This window comes from Pagrus pagrus, assembly GCF_965226575.1.
Source record: "Pagrus pagrus genome assembly, chromosome: 19".
NCBI classification, from domain to species: Eukaryota; Metazoa; Chordata; class Actinopteri; order Spariformes; family Sparidae; genus Pagrus; species Pagrus pagrus.
Window position 1 is genome coordinate 12,933,867 of NC_140203.1, and position 17,658 is coordinate 12,951,524.

Genomic DNA, 17,658 nt, shown 5'->3' on the forward strand with positions numbered 1-17,658 from the left:
CCCACACACTGTTTTGTCTTGGCAGGCCTTATATCAGGTTTTTGCCCCACTTTTTCTGAGATACTTTATCTCTCCTGAGAAAGACTCTTTATAAACATCCCGCTTATCTTTTCCTGTACTGCTCCTTAGTGACTTATCTCTTATCAGGCCCTGCTCCTCGGGGGATTCCACAATACACAGGAAGTTAGTTATTTTCCAGGCCTCCTCATCACCGGACAGCTTCTTTGAAGAAAACCAGAGAAACCAGGATATATTTTAAATCAACGTGGCTTCCGAGCGCGAGGCGGCACGTGTTATTCTTTCCCAAACCTTTGTACCCCTTGAAGAGAAAAGGGATCATGGGTGATTTACAGCCAAATAAAGGCTCTAAATGGTCCCCTGTTCTGTGATAGTGCCAGGAGTTCACTATCAGTATCATTTAGAGAAATGAAACTGAGGAAAGGTCAGAGAGCCTCTCAGCATCAGGAATCGGGGAGAGTTTTCTTTTCTCTGCTGTCTGGCAATGCCGCTGTTAGTGTAGTGCTTTGTTCTAGGGGGAGAATAAAAAGAGCATGATAGATATTGACTTTTTGTAGCAGGACCTCAGGGACGTAAACAATTGTGCCTCTAATCCTGGCACTCGCTGCTATTTGAGAGGTTAGACGGAGACAAGAAAAACTATAGCTGTTTAAACACTTTGCTGTGATTCCTCTGCAGTTTAATGAGGTCAACCTGTCTCGTATCTTCTCTCACCGCTTCTGCTTGAAATACTTTTCAGTTGTCTGTCATTACTCTTTTTTCACATTGTGCTCCCTCTTTCCTCCTCTTCTTCTTCTTCTTCTTCTTCTTCTTCTTCTTCTTCTTCTTCTCAGGTGGAGTGGTTAAAGAACGAGGAGGTTATCGATCCTGCAGATGACAGGAACTTCTACATCACCATCGACCACAATCTGATCATCAAACAGGCCCGCCTCTCTGATACGGCCAACTACACGTGCGTGGCTAAGAACATCGTGGCCAAGAGACGCAGCACCACCGCCACAGTCATCGTCTATGGTAAACTGTCTTGACACCGATCAGATACAACCTGTCCTGGCATGCACATGACAATTGACTGTGTAAAATGTAGAAGGAGCTCCAAGTGCCTTAAATCTGCATTCTTTCTAATAGCCATCAGGGGGAGAGTTGACTGGTTTCATAAAGAAGGCAGATTGTATGTAAGCTTATGAGAAAACTACCTTACTTCTCACTTGATTCATTGCCTTAGTAAATAGTTTGCTAATTAGTTTTCGGTCTTAATTGCTTGTTTTCAAGTCTTCTTCAACACATCATGATGCTCATTTTGCAAATGATGGTCTCATTTGGAGTCAAATTGATGTCAAAGCAGAGTGTGCCTTAGGGTGGGTTCTCAGTCAGATCCAATCAGGATATCCTTCCCAGTTCCACCTTCTCGTCCAAATATAGTCACTTCTGGCTCATAAAAAACAAGATGGCGATGGCTGTAAAGGCCCTGAAACACCAAAACGGCATCAAAAGATAGCTGCGACAAAGGCTGTCTGTTGCATCGCCCCGGTCTCCTGTGTCTCGACCAAAAAGCTGCACTTGAACACACCACAAAGACTACAGCCGGCGGCCAAGAAGCTTGTACATTCTGTGGCTGCATGAAATGAAATGTCTCTCTGCAGATATCCAAACGTTGTTATGATTTAGCAGTGTTCTTTTACACCACTCTCGCTAATATAGCCACTTCTAACCAAGACTATGTCTGATAAAAAGTTGCAAATGACACTGGCCAAGAGGCAGAGGAGAAAGAAGGAGAAACCCTTTCATTTCCCATTTCTCTTTTCTGCACCGATGCGCTTACCTGAAAAGCCAATCAGAGTGATTTCTCTTGAGGACAAGCCGCCACCAATTCTACATACTCAGTCGGCCAAATAGCCTCAGATAAGGGCTGTCCAGTGCCAATAGGGCAGGATACACCACACCAACTACAGCCACAGACACTCACTTCCAGCCCTGACGATGCCCGATAGCATCGGCCTGGTGTGCTCAGGGCCTTACTGCCAACCACTTCAAAGTGGTTTTCCACAAACAAATGGGCGGCGTCACGTTGGGTTTACACTTAAGTCGAACATTAGTGCTGAGGGAAAGTGTTAATTATTGTCAGAAGTCAGCTCAACTCGAAACAAAACAAATTTGAAAGTCAGTCTGCATGAAGCAAAGCCCTCTCTATCCCGCGGCGCGCAACACTCGCTCATTTTGTTCCTGCCTGAAGGTGTGCAAAGTCTGGAAGATTTGTGAGTTTCTGAAGTGCGAGAAAGGTGCTGATGTGGCTGAGGCATACTTAAAGAGACCCCCGCTGTGGTTTCACACAGACTCACCCACCGTCTCCCTAACATCAACTAACATGACTGTTATTGCGCAGCACGGCTGCGAAGTTGAACTTCAACGCCTGCTGGAGGCGATGAATATTCACACTGGATGAAGCGGAATGCATGTGGATGGATGCTTACAACTGCTGCTTTCACCAGGATTAGGTTTCAAATCTACTGGAGGTGTGGTATTGTCAGCGCCCTTGTTGTTTTGCCCTGCTTTTCAGTTTAGTAAACATTGAGGACAATGTGGCTAGTAGGGATCAATGTAAGGGTGATGTGGAAACAAAAATTGTTAATCCAAGAGAGTGAGAGATTTCAGGGACAAGGATCGCTGTCTAAGTGTCGAAAAACCGCTTTGATGTCAGCTCATCCTTGAGAATAAATACAACAAGCCACTGCATCTGTCTGCGCCGTCCTTGCTTCTTTATCCAAAATGGGATGCTCGCACATTCATGCACAGTTGTGCTGTATTTGTAAGCAGACACACTCCCCTATAAATCAGTACGAGAAGCCCAAAGGATAAGGGAGAGCTGTGTCTGACACCAGTGATGAAAAAGTGAGAAGGACAGGCAGTATGTTTTCTGCCCAGAGGTTTCTAGACCAACATGCTACAAGGACACTGGGAACAGGAGCACAAGCTGACAACAAAGGAGAAAAAAAGCGGGGAGAGAGACGGAGAGAAAGAGGGAGAGAGGAGATAGATCCATAATCCGTGGAGGAAAGAAAGCAGACAGTAAAGAAATGCGGGGCTTTTGGCGGTCTTCCCCCAAGAGTCCAATATTTTGGGCTTCACTCATAAGCATGTCACATTTGAAAGTCGGAGGCTCCGAGGGGCCCAGTTCCACCATCTCAAATGCCACAGACTTGTTCTCAGCCACAAGCCCTGGTGTCACTCTGCACTGGATTTAGTCGCTGACAGAGATGGATGAGAGAGGGAAGAGAGGCATTAGGAGGAATCAGTGAATGGAAAATGCAGCGATCTGACCAGAATTTACTGTCTGGCTGCAGGGCAAAGTAATGACCCGGGATTTCAGGTTCAAAACTCAAAACCTCGGTACATAGATGTTACCGTGGAGAAGACTCCAGGGGATTTGATTTCATTTGTTAAAGGAAAAGTTATTATCATTATTCATGTAACTTTTACTTTAGTGTTAAATTGTGCTGTATTTTTAATTTTTTTTACCCCCATCGTTATTAATGAACATCTTATTTACATCATTTGGTAAGAAAACAAACAGGAATCAGTCATATTTCAACACATTTTATTACCCTGTTCCAGTGAATGGGGGGTGGTCGACATGGACGGAGTGGTCAGTGTGCAACAGCCGCTGCGGCCGTGGTTACCAGAAACGCACACGCAGCTGTACCAACCCCGCCCCACTCAACGGCGGCGCCATCTGTGAAGGGCAAGGCATCCAGAAGCTGGCGTGTAATCCTCTCTGCCCAGGTATGGACTAAATTTACAATACGCCCACTTAGAAGTGGGTGGAAAGGGTATAGTCGCACAAAATACATAAAATATGATACAACTCTGTGTTTGCATATTTCGCTCTGTGTGTGCCTCCACCCTTACGTGTGTGTCTCTCTCCCACATGTCTCGAATCACGTCTCCACTCACCCACTCACGCACTCGTTTGTCTTCATCCTCTCATGTGCCATCTCATTCACTCTTCCCCCGTCCGTCCTGTCTGTTGTGTGGCAGTGGATGGCCTGTGGACAGAGTGGAGTAAGTGGTCCACCTGTGGGACAGAGTGCACCCACTGGAGGAGGAGAGAATGCAGCGCTCCAGCGCCCAAAAACGGGGGGAAGGACTGTGAGGGCATGGTGCTCCAGTCCAAGAACTGCACCGATGGGCTGTGCATGCAGAGTGAGTACCCGACTAATCCTCTGCTACTCTCTCTGACCTGCCAACCAGAGACATCTCTTCACCCTTTGACCATGAATTTCACTCTGCTCTTTCATCAAAGCGCTGTGTTTCACATCGCCACATAACACACCCGCCGCCCTGTCGCTCACTCACTCTGTTTCGCTTCACTCATACATAAACAATAAGACACGCCGAAGCGCCTTTCTCTCTGTCTGCTGCAGTCAATCTCTTTATTTGCACATGCATGATACACAAAACCGGTTGAATAGAAGTGACACAAAGCAGAAAGCGCTGCACATCTTTCCCTGTGTCAGCTCAAATATAAGTGTATGTTAAAAATAAAGACTTGGCCACATGGGGAAGCACTCTAAGTAATTATCCTTGTCACAGGCGAAGCATTTGGGAGTTATATTTAAAATAATAATAAGTGATTATATTGTAATTACATAAGGGGGGTCACAACTACCAGGCAACTTTGATTACTACCTTAATTTAAGAACTCTGGATTCCTTCGGTCAAATGGAAGGAAACAGGAGGCCACAAAGTGCTGGCAATTACATGCGCTTCAAAGCTCGCAAGTATTGTACATTAAACTCTCGTACTGATTTCAAAGAACACAAAAGGCCCCGGGATGCACCAGAATTTCCTTCTCATAATTCACAATTGTTTTTTTCACTGTTTTGTTGCGAACAACTAAAAGGCCAAAGCCAGTTTGTGGCGCAGCCAGATATTTTCCTGCAGGCAGCACATTCTTTCCTGCTTCTCATTCTGTCAAAGGGAGTTAAAAACAGCAGTTTACTGTATGTGAGCCAAAAATAAAAAAAAAACCCTTTCCTTTATAATACATTCACAGATTGGAATCGTGCTGCAGTTGCTCTGATGCATGCCTGTGTGCGGTATTAAGACGCCAAAGAGTACAGCATTTGATACCTTGGACTTCATCGACTAAAACAGTCACTGCCCTCTCTTCTGTGCCTATAATAGCAAGAGACAGAGGATGGGAAGGAGATAGCTGGAAAGACTTGCACAGTAACTGAGTTAAACCCTGTGTCTAGTTTAATAAAAATCCTCTCCAATAAACATCTTTGAAGGTGTTAGACCCACACGCTGTCACAGATGCCTCCATCGTGTGTATAACCTACTACAGATGGTGACTGTGACACTAATAATATAACAGAGGCCCGGCTGCTGGATGTCTAGAATTTGATACAGCTGGCCGTCACTGTGTGCAGCTGATCTGAGCTTTTGCTGCACCATGGGGTTGTAAACTGCTACCTGCAGTATGGTGTCGACATGATGTGCTCTAGGTTACGGCTGACGTGTTGACGGTCAATCTGCATCTTTAGACGCAGCTGGCTGATGGATCTGCATGTCTCTGTCCAAAGAAAACACATACTGTCCGTATGCAGTGAGGAGGACTGACAGGAAACTATGACTTCAGTGTTCAGTGATTCAGTTTAACGTCAGCATGAGAGGAATGCATTAGCCGATTTTATTGCCAAGGTCATATGTCTGCAGTGTGGAGAAACATCGGGGAGCAATCTACAAGAAGACCTCCTCTTATTTGTCTTATTCATCTTATTTCATTTCCCACTGCGGCACAACATACGTCCGCCCCGCGCTTCCCCGCCCCGCTGCACGCCCTCTGCGACTCGGCCCATCTCCGAAGCATTAGTTCTCGGTAGATTGATGGCCAGTTTGCAGAGAATATAAAGCCATAATGATATAGATTTAGGATCATTTCAGGGATTGATTTTTTTGGGAGCTAAGAGGGTGAAGCCACTTATGTCAATGCTAATGACCATTTCCAACAGCATTTAGGAGAACGGCCCATTATCTAAAAGCTCACATTATGGCAAATATGATTGGGAATGGAAGTTGTGTGCAATCTGAACTCGCCTCGGACCGCTGATCTGCTCCCTCCAGTGCAGGGCCGGGATCCGAGCAAACACATGTCTCTGGATTCCGTTGCAGCTTGATCTCATTTTCGGTTGTTTGAATTTATTTAAATCATTTCAATTGCAGCCCATCACAGAAATCTGGCGAAGGAATATGATACGAGCAGAGCTGGAAATAGAACTCGCGATGCTCGGCCTCCACTGCTGCACCCTGTGAAAACACAACTGACCCGAGTCAAAAAGGAAGGAGTTTTTGTTATAATTTACTTTGAAGCTTGTTTATCACATTTGGACTGTCCGCGAGTTTGGGGGTTGGATTTAACAAAGTTAGGCACCTACAAATTGATCTAGAGAGGTTGCACTCTGCCTGTTCACATAGGACTTCCCAACTCTAACACAAGAGTATAGTTTTCACAGTTCACTGAGGCTGACCTGACTAAATCTCTGTTTTGCTCGCCCTCTGTGGTCTGTCTTCCTCGACTCTGACGTTGTTTTCCAAGTGTTTGGTAACCCTGCTCTCAGACATGACATTTTCTTGACACATTGATGTAGAGAAAGGGGGAGCGCTCACTCCAGCAAGGGCAAATGCTTTATTGCTATCAAACCCCAGAGACTGGAAAATCACAACTCCAGGCTCTCTTCAGCTTTCCAAGAGCATCTGGTTCTTCACACTGTTTTGATAAGTGGTTGAAAAGTGTTGATTACATGTAAATAAATATCTTGTGTATAATTAGCAGTTTCAGTTACATAGTTTCTCCACCAGGACGCATAAATAAACCTGTGGCTTTTCTCATGATGACATCAGTTTTGCCAGACGACAGTATCCATCTCTGAGGTTGGAAATCTGCCATATTCAAGGAAGTAATGGCTGAAACACAGACAATGATTTCCTGTCCCCCCTCCTCCTCCTCCCCGGCTCAATGTTGTCAGGAAAGAATAATCTTTGTCTGTCTGGGGCTTCGAGGTTTCCTTTGGAGCCCACCCACCGAAGCATGCCTTTACTCTGGCCGTGCCGTAGACGGGCGGATGAATAGAAACTCTACAGGATGGGTTCAAATGGGCCATCAGTTAGACTGACCCTGACAGTCACCTCCCCCTGCTCTAGCCCGGCCTCCCCGTTGCCTGATTACATGTACACACTAGCCCCATCTATCAAGCCATTGATTTTCCTGTCGGTCCACTTGTCTGCCCGTGGCTCTCTCCCTCTCCAATAAGGACTTCATTGTTTGTATAGTTGTTTATGGACATCCCAGTGAGACTGAATATTATGTGTACTAGTGTACTATCCCTGGCTGCTGTTTGACACTACTTTCCACGTCACCTCAATGTATCACCTGGCCGAACAGAAGCACAACCTTTAGCCAAATAAAATATCTATGTGGACAATTTTTCTCCAAATCTTAGCCCAGATGCCAGAATAAAATGTTGCCATTGTACGTTTCTGCAAAATATATCATATCAGCAAAACGTGTCAGATTACATGTATATGAGCTGACTTTAATGTCATGAGGAGGGCTGAGACAGACCTCTGTTTGAGACAGCGTTTCAAAATATGTAAGCATCAAACCGCTGGATGTTTAACGAGAAACCACTGTTAAAGCTTGGTTTCAACATTTGTAAGCGTGAAACCACTGGATGTTTGTAATGAGACACCACTGTTCAAGACAGTGTTTTAACTTACAAGCATGGAACCACTTTTTATCAAGGGACCACTGTTCGAGATGGTGTTTCAACATTTGTAAGCGTGAAACCACTGGATATTTTCAATGAGAAACCACTGTTTAAGCCAGTGATTCATCATTTGTAAGCATGAAAGTACTGGATATTTTTGACAAGACACTACTGTTTAAGTATGGTTTCAACATTTTCAACCATGAAACCACTGAATGTTGTAATTTGGAGAACACTGTTTCAGACGGTGTTGAAACATTTGTCAGAGTGAAACCACTGGATAATTATAATGAGGTATTTTCCAGCTGTGTCACTGGCAACATATTTAGCTGTTTTCACAAGTCGTTGGAAATATTTGCAACCGAAACTGGATATTTTTAAGAAGATGCTGAGACAATTTCCAGCTGTGTTTGTGGCGACAGAACCAGTTAAACATGATCTTCTCATAACCCTAACCAAGTGTTTTTTGTGCCTAAAGATTAACCAGCCCATGAGCACAACGTCGTGTCAACATAAAATTCACAACTAGTTTCATCAAAAACGTGCATTGCCAATGTTTATTTTGGATATCAGTTTGCCAAATCTCTGTCCTTCAACCTTTTTTTCATTTCCTGCCTTCCTAACATAATCGTTCCTTTCATCCCATGCACGACCCTCTCCATCCACCTTCCGGTGACAGATGCAAGGCTGTTGGTTCTATTGACTCTGTTGGAGCCCACACTTTATCAGCCCTTCCATTCCCCCTCACCTGCCAGCATCAGTCCTGCTGCTGCTGCTGCTGAGGCACTAAGCCAAGTTGATGGATCACGCCACTCCCTCACCGAACCTCCATGTCCCCCCTTAGTCCTCTCATCCATCTCTATACTCTGTACACAGACCTGGAGAGGAGGGGCCAAATCAAGAAAGATCGCTTCCCCGTGTCATCACTCCTACTCATGAGTTTGTTGCTGTCTCATTTGTTGAGTTTGTTTTTCTGTTGGCTTAAATTTGATTTTCATCATCCCTCTCCTGCCCCCTCCTCCTCCTCCTCCTCCTCCTCCTTACCTCCCCTACTCTGTCTCCCATCCACAAACCCTTCCTCTCTTCAAGGTTCCTTATATCAGAAGTCCTCTGAGGCAAAAGACAAGAGTGATTTGGGAAATTCATGTGAGTTATTGTTTTTTTTTTATCATTTATTTTATTTTATTTTTTACACTATTTCTACATTCGTTGTCATGTCCGTCTTTGTCTTTAATCTGTATTGGCAGGTTGTGTACAAGGAATTTGCAGTCACTCATAGTCCCAGATAAATCATTCGATATATTGAGTGTTGGCTCTAAAAACACACAAAGAATATTTGCCATTGTTCTTTCATGTCCTCCTGTGTTTCCATTCTTCTATAGCCGATAACCACCTCAAGGCATTTCATTTTTTTTGATTTTCCGTTCTGTCCGTTCTCATAATGTGTCTAGGCCAGCCGCCTGCCTGTTCAAAGCCATGTTACCGCTCTCTAACTCAAAGCTGACACTGTCCTTTACCCTGTTGCTCCTGATGAACTCCAGCCTGACACTGCCTCGCCGTCAGCTCAGGCGCGGAGTCGGGCAAAGAATTTAACCCACTGCCGTTCTCACTCTGTATATCTCTAATATTTTCCATTCTCTCCCTCTCCCTCGCCCTGCCTCTGTAAATCTCTGCGTCCTCACAGAGAATGGAGTGTTCAATAATCCCTTTCATTTCCATTTCTTGTACTTTCTTTCCCTCTCCGACAATGGCTCATGTTCAAAGGGATGTATTAATCTAAGTGATACATTTTAATGCGTACACTTAGCAGGTTGCTGCCTTTATCATCAAAGCGTGGATGGAAGATTGTTCGACTGTGGGGATATATGTTAAATAACTGCAGGGGAGCTTGGCAGAGGAAGCGCGGTGAAATTACATTTTCAGACCTTCATCACTGGCTCCCTGCTCTGTTTTCTGCTCGTGTCTCTGCAAGAGGAAGGATTAGAGGCCAAACATGTATGAGGATACATCTTGACACTCCTCTTTAGTGTGATGTCTCATTTAAGGCTGAATGGAGAGGGTCAGGCCACACGTGTCCTTCCTGGGGAGGAAGTCTTTGAAATGAGTACAGTATTGGACCTATTTAATCATGGCCATTCAGTACATCTAAAGAAACTATTCTCCCACACTGTGAGCGAAGGTGATGCCCCAGTGAAGGTCATACCCACTTTCATTTCATTTTTAAACTGACTACATGTTGAATTATGTACTTGTTGATTAATTAAAAAAATATATGAAAATTTAAATATGAAAAAAATAAGCTACATGCGTTTACTCCTGGAGACCTTGGTGCTTTCAATTGTCACAAAAGCACTCCCTTCTTCTGCCTCTCTTCCCTCTACTCCTTTCTCATCCTTTGTGCAGGAGAACACAAGAGACACAGATTGAGTGCCATCTGTATCCCTGAGACACATGAGGCTAATTTACACAAATCCTCTGCCATCATGCGTGCCCTGAGAGTGCTGCGTATGGATCTATGGCTGCTGCTGCCATCTACTGGTGTAGAGCCCGCTCCATTTGCATAATCGAATGATCCCAGAAACAGACATTTCTCTCTCTTTTCAAAATAGCTTTATCATCTCATAAATAAGAATGTGCTCAGATGCTTTGGTCTTTGACTTTTTCTGGAGCCCCCCGACATGCACAGAGTGTATTCGTATGTCGAACAATGCACACACGCAGGCTCGCACATGCCCCGTGGCATTTCACTACCGCTAAAGCAGAGTTTCTCCCCATTTGTTATCTTTGGTGACAGTGAAGGGCATTCTTTAGCAAACACTACATGCAGTTCAGACTGTCAGTAGGCATCCATTAAAAGGTCTGATGTGTAATGGGTTCCTGTCAGAGTCTGCGTTTCTAACAACCGCTATATCCATGCCAGGCCTACTAATCACAGAGGTTTTTCCAGCTGGAAAGTGGACAGAAAGACTCTGGGAGGGAGACGGAGATGAAAGACAATTTGAGAAATGCAAGCTATGTCTAGATCTTATCTTCAGTGTGTAAGAACAAAGACAGAGACAGACTCTGAACTCCAACACAGAGCACGGTAATTTGAAGATGAAAACATCTATATCTCAGTCTTCAGAACTTTTGATCTCGCTTCTGAGCCCGCTTGTTAGGACAGTGTGTCATTGGTTTGCACTGGAGCCGGCGTCCTTATTAATTGCGGCGTCGTGCACAGAGTTCATCATCATTATCTTTATTTTCAGCTTCTTATTATCTTTATGGTGAACGGTACACAACCCCCTTTAACACGCGACACAATTTGGCTTCATACAAGAAAGATTAAACTGTGACTTTGTAAAAGAACCGATGTTGACCATCACTCTCAGTACATTATCCCTTTTCACTTTGAACAATTAAGAGTGTCCTATATTATTTTATCAACACCCTGCTGCCCACCAGCATTAACCATGATAAAAAAAAAAAGGACAGCGATATACTTGTATGCATTTATTTCCCTGTAGATGGTTATTAATATCCGGCTCAATCTCAAACCAGGATATTAGTCTGCTGATAATGGCTTCATCACAACTCCTGCATATTGAGCAAGAAAGCTTAACACTATTGATGTGAACTTATGAGATCTTTAAAGACTATTTTTCTCTGTCTTTTGTCTCTCACCCTCCTCCTCCTCCTCCTCCTCCTCCTTCTCCCTCCCCAGTGGCCCCCAGTACAGACGATGTAGCTCTGTATGTGGGTATCGTCATAGCTGTGATCATGTGCCTGGTTATCTCCGTCGTCGTGGCGCTCTTCGTCTACAGGAAGAACCACCGCGACTTCGACTCCGACATCATCGATACCTCCGCCCTCAATGGAGGCTTCCAGCCAGTCAGCATCAAGACTGCCCGCAAAGGTGGGGCACAGGATGATATGTGTTTGTTTTTCTGTGTGTTTGGCTGCTTTTTCTAATACGTGTGACGATACGATAGCTTCAATACAGATACCAAATGTAACTTTTTTTTCTTCATCTAAAAGAAAATTATAATTTTTTTCATTTAACAAAACCGGGCTTACACACGTTCAACACAGTTGAAGGTCCAATATCAAGGATTCTAGGGGATGTAGGGGAGAAATTGAATATAATATTCATAATTATGTTTTCATTACTGTTTCATTATCTTAGAATGAGGCTCGCAGGAAGTCAGTCACAGCTGGGGTTGCTGAGGTGTCAGTCTATATATATTATAAATGGTGCGCGGCATCCATGTTTTTTTTTCTATTCATTTGAATGACCAGAATAACTTATAATAGTTCCAGTAGTTGATAACAACAATCTCCAAAACTTTGAGAACGTTTTGCACTACAGCAGCCTGCAAACTTGAATACCCGCATACTAAAGCAAGGAGACGAGGTGGGAGAGAAATAGACGAAAAAGGAAAGAAATTCCCCAAACCCCACTACAAAATCGCTCAATTTTGTGAGTTGTTGACTTTATAAACTTTGTGAAACGCTGTGTATGACAAATTCTTTTGGGCTTACTTGTTAATTCAGAATATATTATACGTTTCCCTTTTTTTATTCTTAGTCTACGAAAGATAGTGTCTGTTTGTTCCAGTGATGTACGTGTTAATGCATATGGAGCAGGAAGTGAGATGTGAATACCAGGGATAAACAGCTCCCCTTCCTCTTTCTTAATGAAATATATAAAAATCAGCAAAGTGATCTTAGCTTTTCGTACTTGACTCCATGCTAGACACATTTCAGTTGATATAAAAAAAAATTTGAGGTTCAATCCCTTGCCCTACATGACGCACCTGTTGTCAGGCATGCTGGGAATCACTTGCATTACTAACCCATAGCATTAACCTTGTGAGATAGGTTTGACTCAACCGCCCTGGCAGCACGTGCCTGTCAGAGATGATCTGAATGTAAATGTGCCATTTTGACTGCAGACGAGCAGGGAGCTTATGAGAGAAATACAGACAACAGACAGCATGTTTGTGCGGGCGAGGTGATGAAACTATTAAAATGCATGTCGTTGTGATGGGAGGCCAAACTATGCCCCTTAATTAAGGCATAATAAGGCCGGTCTGTATGTCGCATATTAAGGCTGTAATTAGATCTGGGCTGGTGACGCAGGACTTAAAAGTAAGGCCTCGGGGATGAGGACAGGTGGCAGTGAGCTGGACAAAAAGACGGCAGGGTACCAGACAGATCAGAGAGAATGTGTTGTAAGCAGTCAGTTGGAGGTTTTGAGAACAGGAAGGATAAAAAGTGGGAAAATAATAGCAACAAATAGAGATGGCAGGGACAGGGAAATAAGTTTCAAAATACTGTTCAACTCAGAAGGATAGATGCCACAAATAATTGGGGTTTCGCTGTCGCTGTCCAGTCAATACCACATATTTTCAAAATGTCAACTAGTCTTGAGTGCTGAAAAACAGCCATGTTTTCAGCTTCAGATGATTCAATAACTTTGTAAATGGCTTGTCTGGGTTAAGATATAGAAGAATTGTCTCAACTCCTTGGATATTTTCACTGGACAGCGACTATACAGTACCTTCAGTGATTGATGTTAACATACCATTATTAATAATAACACAAGCACGACAAGACAGAAAGAAATATTTCTTTTCCAGCCATCAACCTTGACTACCTTGTGACTTTCACTGACATCTGCACCATTTGTAAACTTTGTGCTTGGAGGCAATGGAGACGCTGCAGGACAGAGAGCCCCCACTGCCATCCCTCCACCCACTCAGCCCGGCTATTGAACATTCATCCTTGTACCTACCGGGTAAACTGAGCGCTAGTGATGCCATCTGTTACTCATGAATCACAGCTGCGCCTTTAACTTCTCTGACTGAGTAATGTTTCTTGGTGGTGAAGTGGACTTCCCTAATGAGTGAAAAACAAATGAGTAAAGCCAGGCGGCAGTCTTGCTGATTGCTGCCAACACTTCATTTCCTCGTGGTTATTCTGGTTTCAAGTTCCTCCACACACAGTTGGAAAGAGAAAATCATGACCAAAACACTTCTCCTAAGACTCCGTTATACTCATGTCGCTTTCCTTTTCTTTTCCAGCCGATCTCCTAACAGCACCCCCTGACCTGACATCAGCGGCCGCCATGTACCGTGGCCCCGTCTACGCCCTCCATGATGTGGCTGACAAAATCCCCATGACCAATTCTCCTCTGCTGGACCCTCTTCCCAACCTAAAGATTAAGGTGTACAATTCCTCGGGCTTAGTGACTCCACAGGACGACCTGGGAGGGGAACTTTCCTCCAAACTGTCGCCTAAGCTGCCGCACTGCCTCCTGGACAACAGTGACAGCACGATGGGCCGTCGAACACAGACCCAGACGTTGCTCCGCACCAGGGATCCATCCTGCACCGCGCTGGGCTCCTTCAGCTCCCAGGGGGGACATCTCATTGTGCCCAACTCAGGTACTGTACCAAACAATGAGAGGAGGCTTTTTCAAATGTGTCTGTTTTGATCTGTTCTTCCGATTTGTAGAGGAAAAATAAAGTATAACAAAGGAATTAATGAGTTTTGAATCTCAATAGAGTGAAAGATCAGCTAATTCCAGCAAATTACCTGTCTATTGTCTGCTTTGATTGGACCAGAATGTTTTCAGTTACTCAGTGGCTCTCTTCTCGCTTTATGAGCTCTCTGTTTGTGTGTGTGTGTGTGTGTGTGTGTGTGTGTGTGTGTGTGTGCATGTGAGGTGAAAAGATAAACTTCCTCTCCGCGGTCCGGCCTGACATGAAGAAGAGATCATCCTTCAGCTCTTCCCATGCGCTCAGAAGGGGCCAGTCTTCATTCATTTATAATAGGCTGATGATGATCTGCTCAGGCCAGAATATTACTCTAAAGATCCCTCGAAATGGGCTGATGAAACTCTCTCAGACTTTGAGGACAAGACTCCAGCATCTGGACGAAATAGTCCGGCACATAACCTCGTGTAGAACTACCAATCCTAGTGGTCCTGGCGATGGTTTATACCACCAAACAGGCTAAGTGATGAAATATAGTGCCTCGAAAGAAAAGAAAGGAGTCGTGCAAGTGTGGTGACATGGACAGGAGGGAGTAGACTGCTAACTGCAAAAACGGACAGGAAGCTAAAACAACGACAATGCATACAGCAGCTTTAAACAAATGAGATGTAGCATGTTAATTTGTGACCTTTGGAGGAGCTGGTAGGTGGAGTTTGTTAACTTTACCAGAGAATTGAGGAGTCTTACAGTCTGGAGAAGGAAGCTGCTCTGTAGTCTGGTGGTATGGCTTCGGATACTTCTGTATCTTTTGCTAGATTGCAGCAGGTTGAGCAGACTGTGGCTGGGGTTGGTGTTGTATTTTAGTATCCTTAGATGCAGACATCTCACTTCACCGATGTTGCTGATGCTCTGTAGATGGATACCACTGATGTTCTGGGCACTTTTAATCACCCGCTGTAGAGCCTTCCTGTCCTACTGATGTAGGCAGGGGTGGGTGTCTTTGCCTCATTTCTCAATCAGCTCCTTGGTTTCGCTGACGCTGAGCAGTAGATTGTTCTCTGCGCACCAATCTGCGAGATTGTTGATTTCCTCCTGATATAACCCTCATCGTTGTTTATGATACGGCCGACGATGGTGGTGTCGTCCGCATACTTCACAGTAGAGTTGTCTTGATGTCTGGGAGTGCAGTCACGGGTGCACAGTGTGAGCAGAAGGCTCACAGGGCTGAGCACACATTATTTATGTGTAAATGCAGTATAAATTGTGTTTTAGATGTATGAGGTCCAAGTTGCCCCTACATCTTTACCAGGAAGACCTTTACACACACAGATGTGACTTTGAAATGATATGCTAAACCAGATGTAAGGTATCAGTGCATTGACGGCACACATAGTGACAGGGGTTGATGGATACCAAAGGTGCACTACGCGCACTGACATATAGGTGTCCTGTTTCAGGCAGCTTACATTAGCCCTGCTGTCCTCACTTCAAACACATGTGGGCTGTTTGTAACATGCCACAGATGCATGTTGACAGGCTTCGACAAACTAGCAGAGACATTAAAGGATACACCGACTTCTCAAGTTTCTTAAGTTTTTTTCTTTTTTCGTTTTGATTCCTGTAAAAAATGTTCTCAGCTGCTGGGTGCGCTCGGCTACCTCATCATGTTACATAGGCAGAGAGAGAGGGAAAGAGCACATTTGATATTTGATCTGTTCGTGTGTCTGGGTAATGAAATATTTTGTGGCACTGTCAGTGTGGCTGTTTGGTATTTTGCATCTTAAAATGCTTTCCCCGTCTCTTTGAAGCTTTGCTGTGAGGGAGAGTGGCAGTGTGCGAGACGTCCCCGTGGCAGAGCTGTGATTGCCTTGCTAGCTAGCAGGAGAAGCTGTCTGTCACCTTTTGAAAAGTTCAGTACAAGGACATGGGAAATCAATGAGCTATCTGCGAAACCCCCTCCAGAGAGAGAGAGAGAGCGAGAGTGTGTGTGGGTTCGGTGTGTGTGCGTGCGGACTGTGGGGGGTAGGGTCTTAAAAAACACATCGGACAGGACATCATATCAAATCAATCTGAGATGGAAAAATGTAAATCATGCTGGCTGCAGCAATGTGAGAATGTTATGAAGAGTAGAGAGATCATTGATTTTAAAAATGAAATGTCACATCATTTCCTGATGCCATAGGAGAAGGCTGTAAAGTGCCATAGTTTTTATATGTGGGCCTGAGAGGAAGTGCGATTATTACTATACTAAGAAAAATAATTATCATCTATCAGTAAGACTTTAACTCCTCTTCACTGGTGCAGCAATGCATTAGGATACACCCACTGGAAGTGAAATAGCTCATTTTCTACTTATATATGTGAAAGTTAGAGCATTAAGAGCATTTATTTCATTTCTATTGTCTCACAGAGTGGGTTTGTGCTGAGATTCATCGTGTAAATATACATTTAAAAGAGCAATTTGTCGAATATGGCTAGATGTCTATTGAAGTTAGCATGCTAATTGCTAGCCGCCCTGTCTCGTAATACCGCTTTGTACCACAAGAGGCAAAAGTCAGCTGTTAGTTTAATAAACTCACAAAATAAACGCGCAAAATGTCGCCAAATTAAATACACTCACTTCTATTTTCCTTACTAAACAGAAAATCGAGCTTAATTGCCTCACTAGCCTATTGTAAAACACACTTCATTAAAACTGGACATAAACAAAACAAAACTCACCAACACAGTCTCGGTTTGTGTTTCCTCAGTCGCCTCCAGTTTGGTCGAAATAAATCTTCAATTCACTGAGTAACGTGAAAATATTCCAGCTCTACTCACCGTTTTTCACCCGCTGCTAACTTGACAGCTAACTGAGCCATGAGCTACAGTAATTAGCTAACATCAGCTAGCTACAGCCATGGATAGCTAGCAAAGAGCAGCAGTTGTCGGTAACTGTTCCCGCCTTTGTTTTTGGAGCTACCTTCAGTATTCTGGAAGTTACACCTTTAACACAAATGTTTCGAGTTTTTGGTTTTAATGTTCCTTGTCTGTGCCTTCACTGACTTGACCAACATCTTCATCACAATGGTGACAGGTATTGACAGCGCAAATACACGTAAGGACTCCACTGTTCTGCCTGACAACTCTTATATGTACCTGTCTGTCTGTGTGCTCCCCAGGGGTGAGTCTGCTCATTCCAGCAGGGGCTATTCCTCAGGGCAGAGTGTACGAGATGTATGTGACGGTGCAGCGGAAGGACAACATGAGGTACGCAACGCCGTCTGCCACATCGCTGCCCCGGAGCAGAGTTTACCCCTGTCAGCTCCACCATGTCACCCATGTTAGAGACTGCTGTCACATCGCCACTAAACAGCATGTGTGTGTTTGTTTGTGTGCTTCTCTGTGCACCT

The 17,658-nt window shown here is 44.2% G+C and overlaps 1 protein-coding gene across 3 annotated transcripts in view; it reads left to right on the forward strand.

The window, feature by feature from the left end:
* unc5cb (unc-5 netrin receptor Cb) overlaps positions 1-17,658 on the forward strand; it is a 124,651-nt gene that overhangs the window by 95,388 nt on the left and 11,605 nt on the right. The window contains exons 5-11 of one of the 3 annotated variants that reach the window (XM_084383009.1): positions 852-1,032; positions 3,631-3,798; positions 4,054-4,218; positions 8,877-8,933; positions 11,491-11,682; positions 13,853-14,215; positions 17,428-17,515. In XM_084383009.1, the coding sequence (XP_084239135.1) occupies positions 852-1,032; positions 3,631-3,798; positions 4,054-4,218; positions 8,877-8,933; positions 11,491-11,682; positions 13,853-14,215; positions 17,428-17,515 (1,214 nt within the window). The remainder of the gene's footprint in view (positions 1-851; positions 1,033-3,630; positions 3,799-4,053; positions 4,219-8,876; positions 8,934-11,490; positions 11,683-13,852; positions 14,216-17,427; positions 17,516-17,658) is intronic. The other 2 variants (XM_084383010.1, XM_084383011.1) reach the window with 2 other exon arrangements.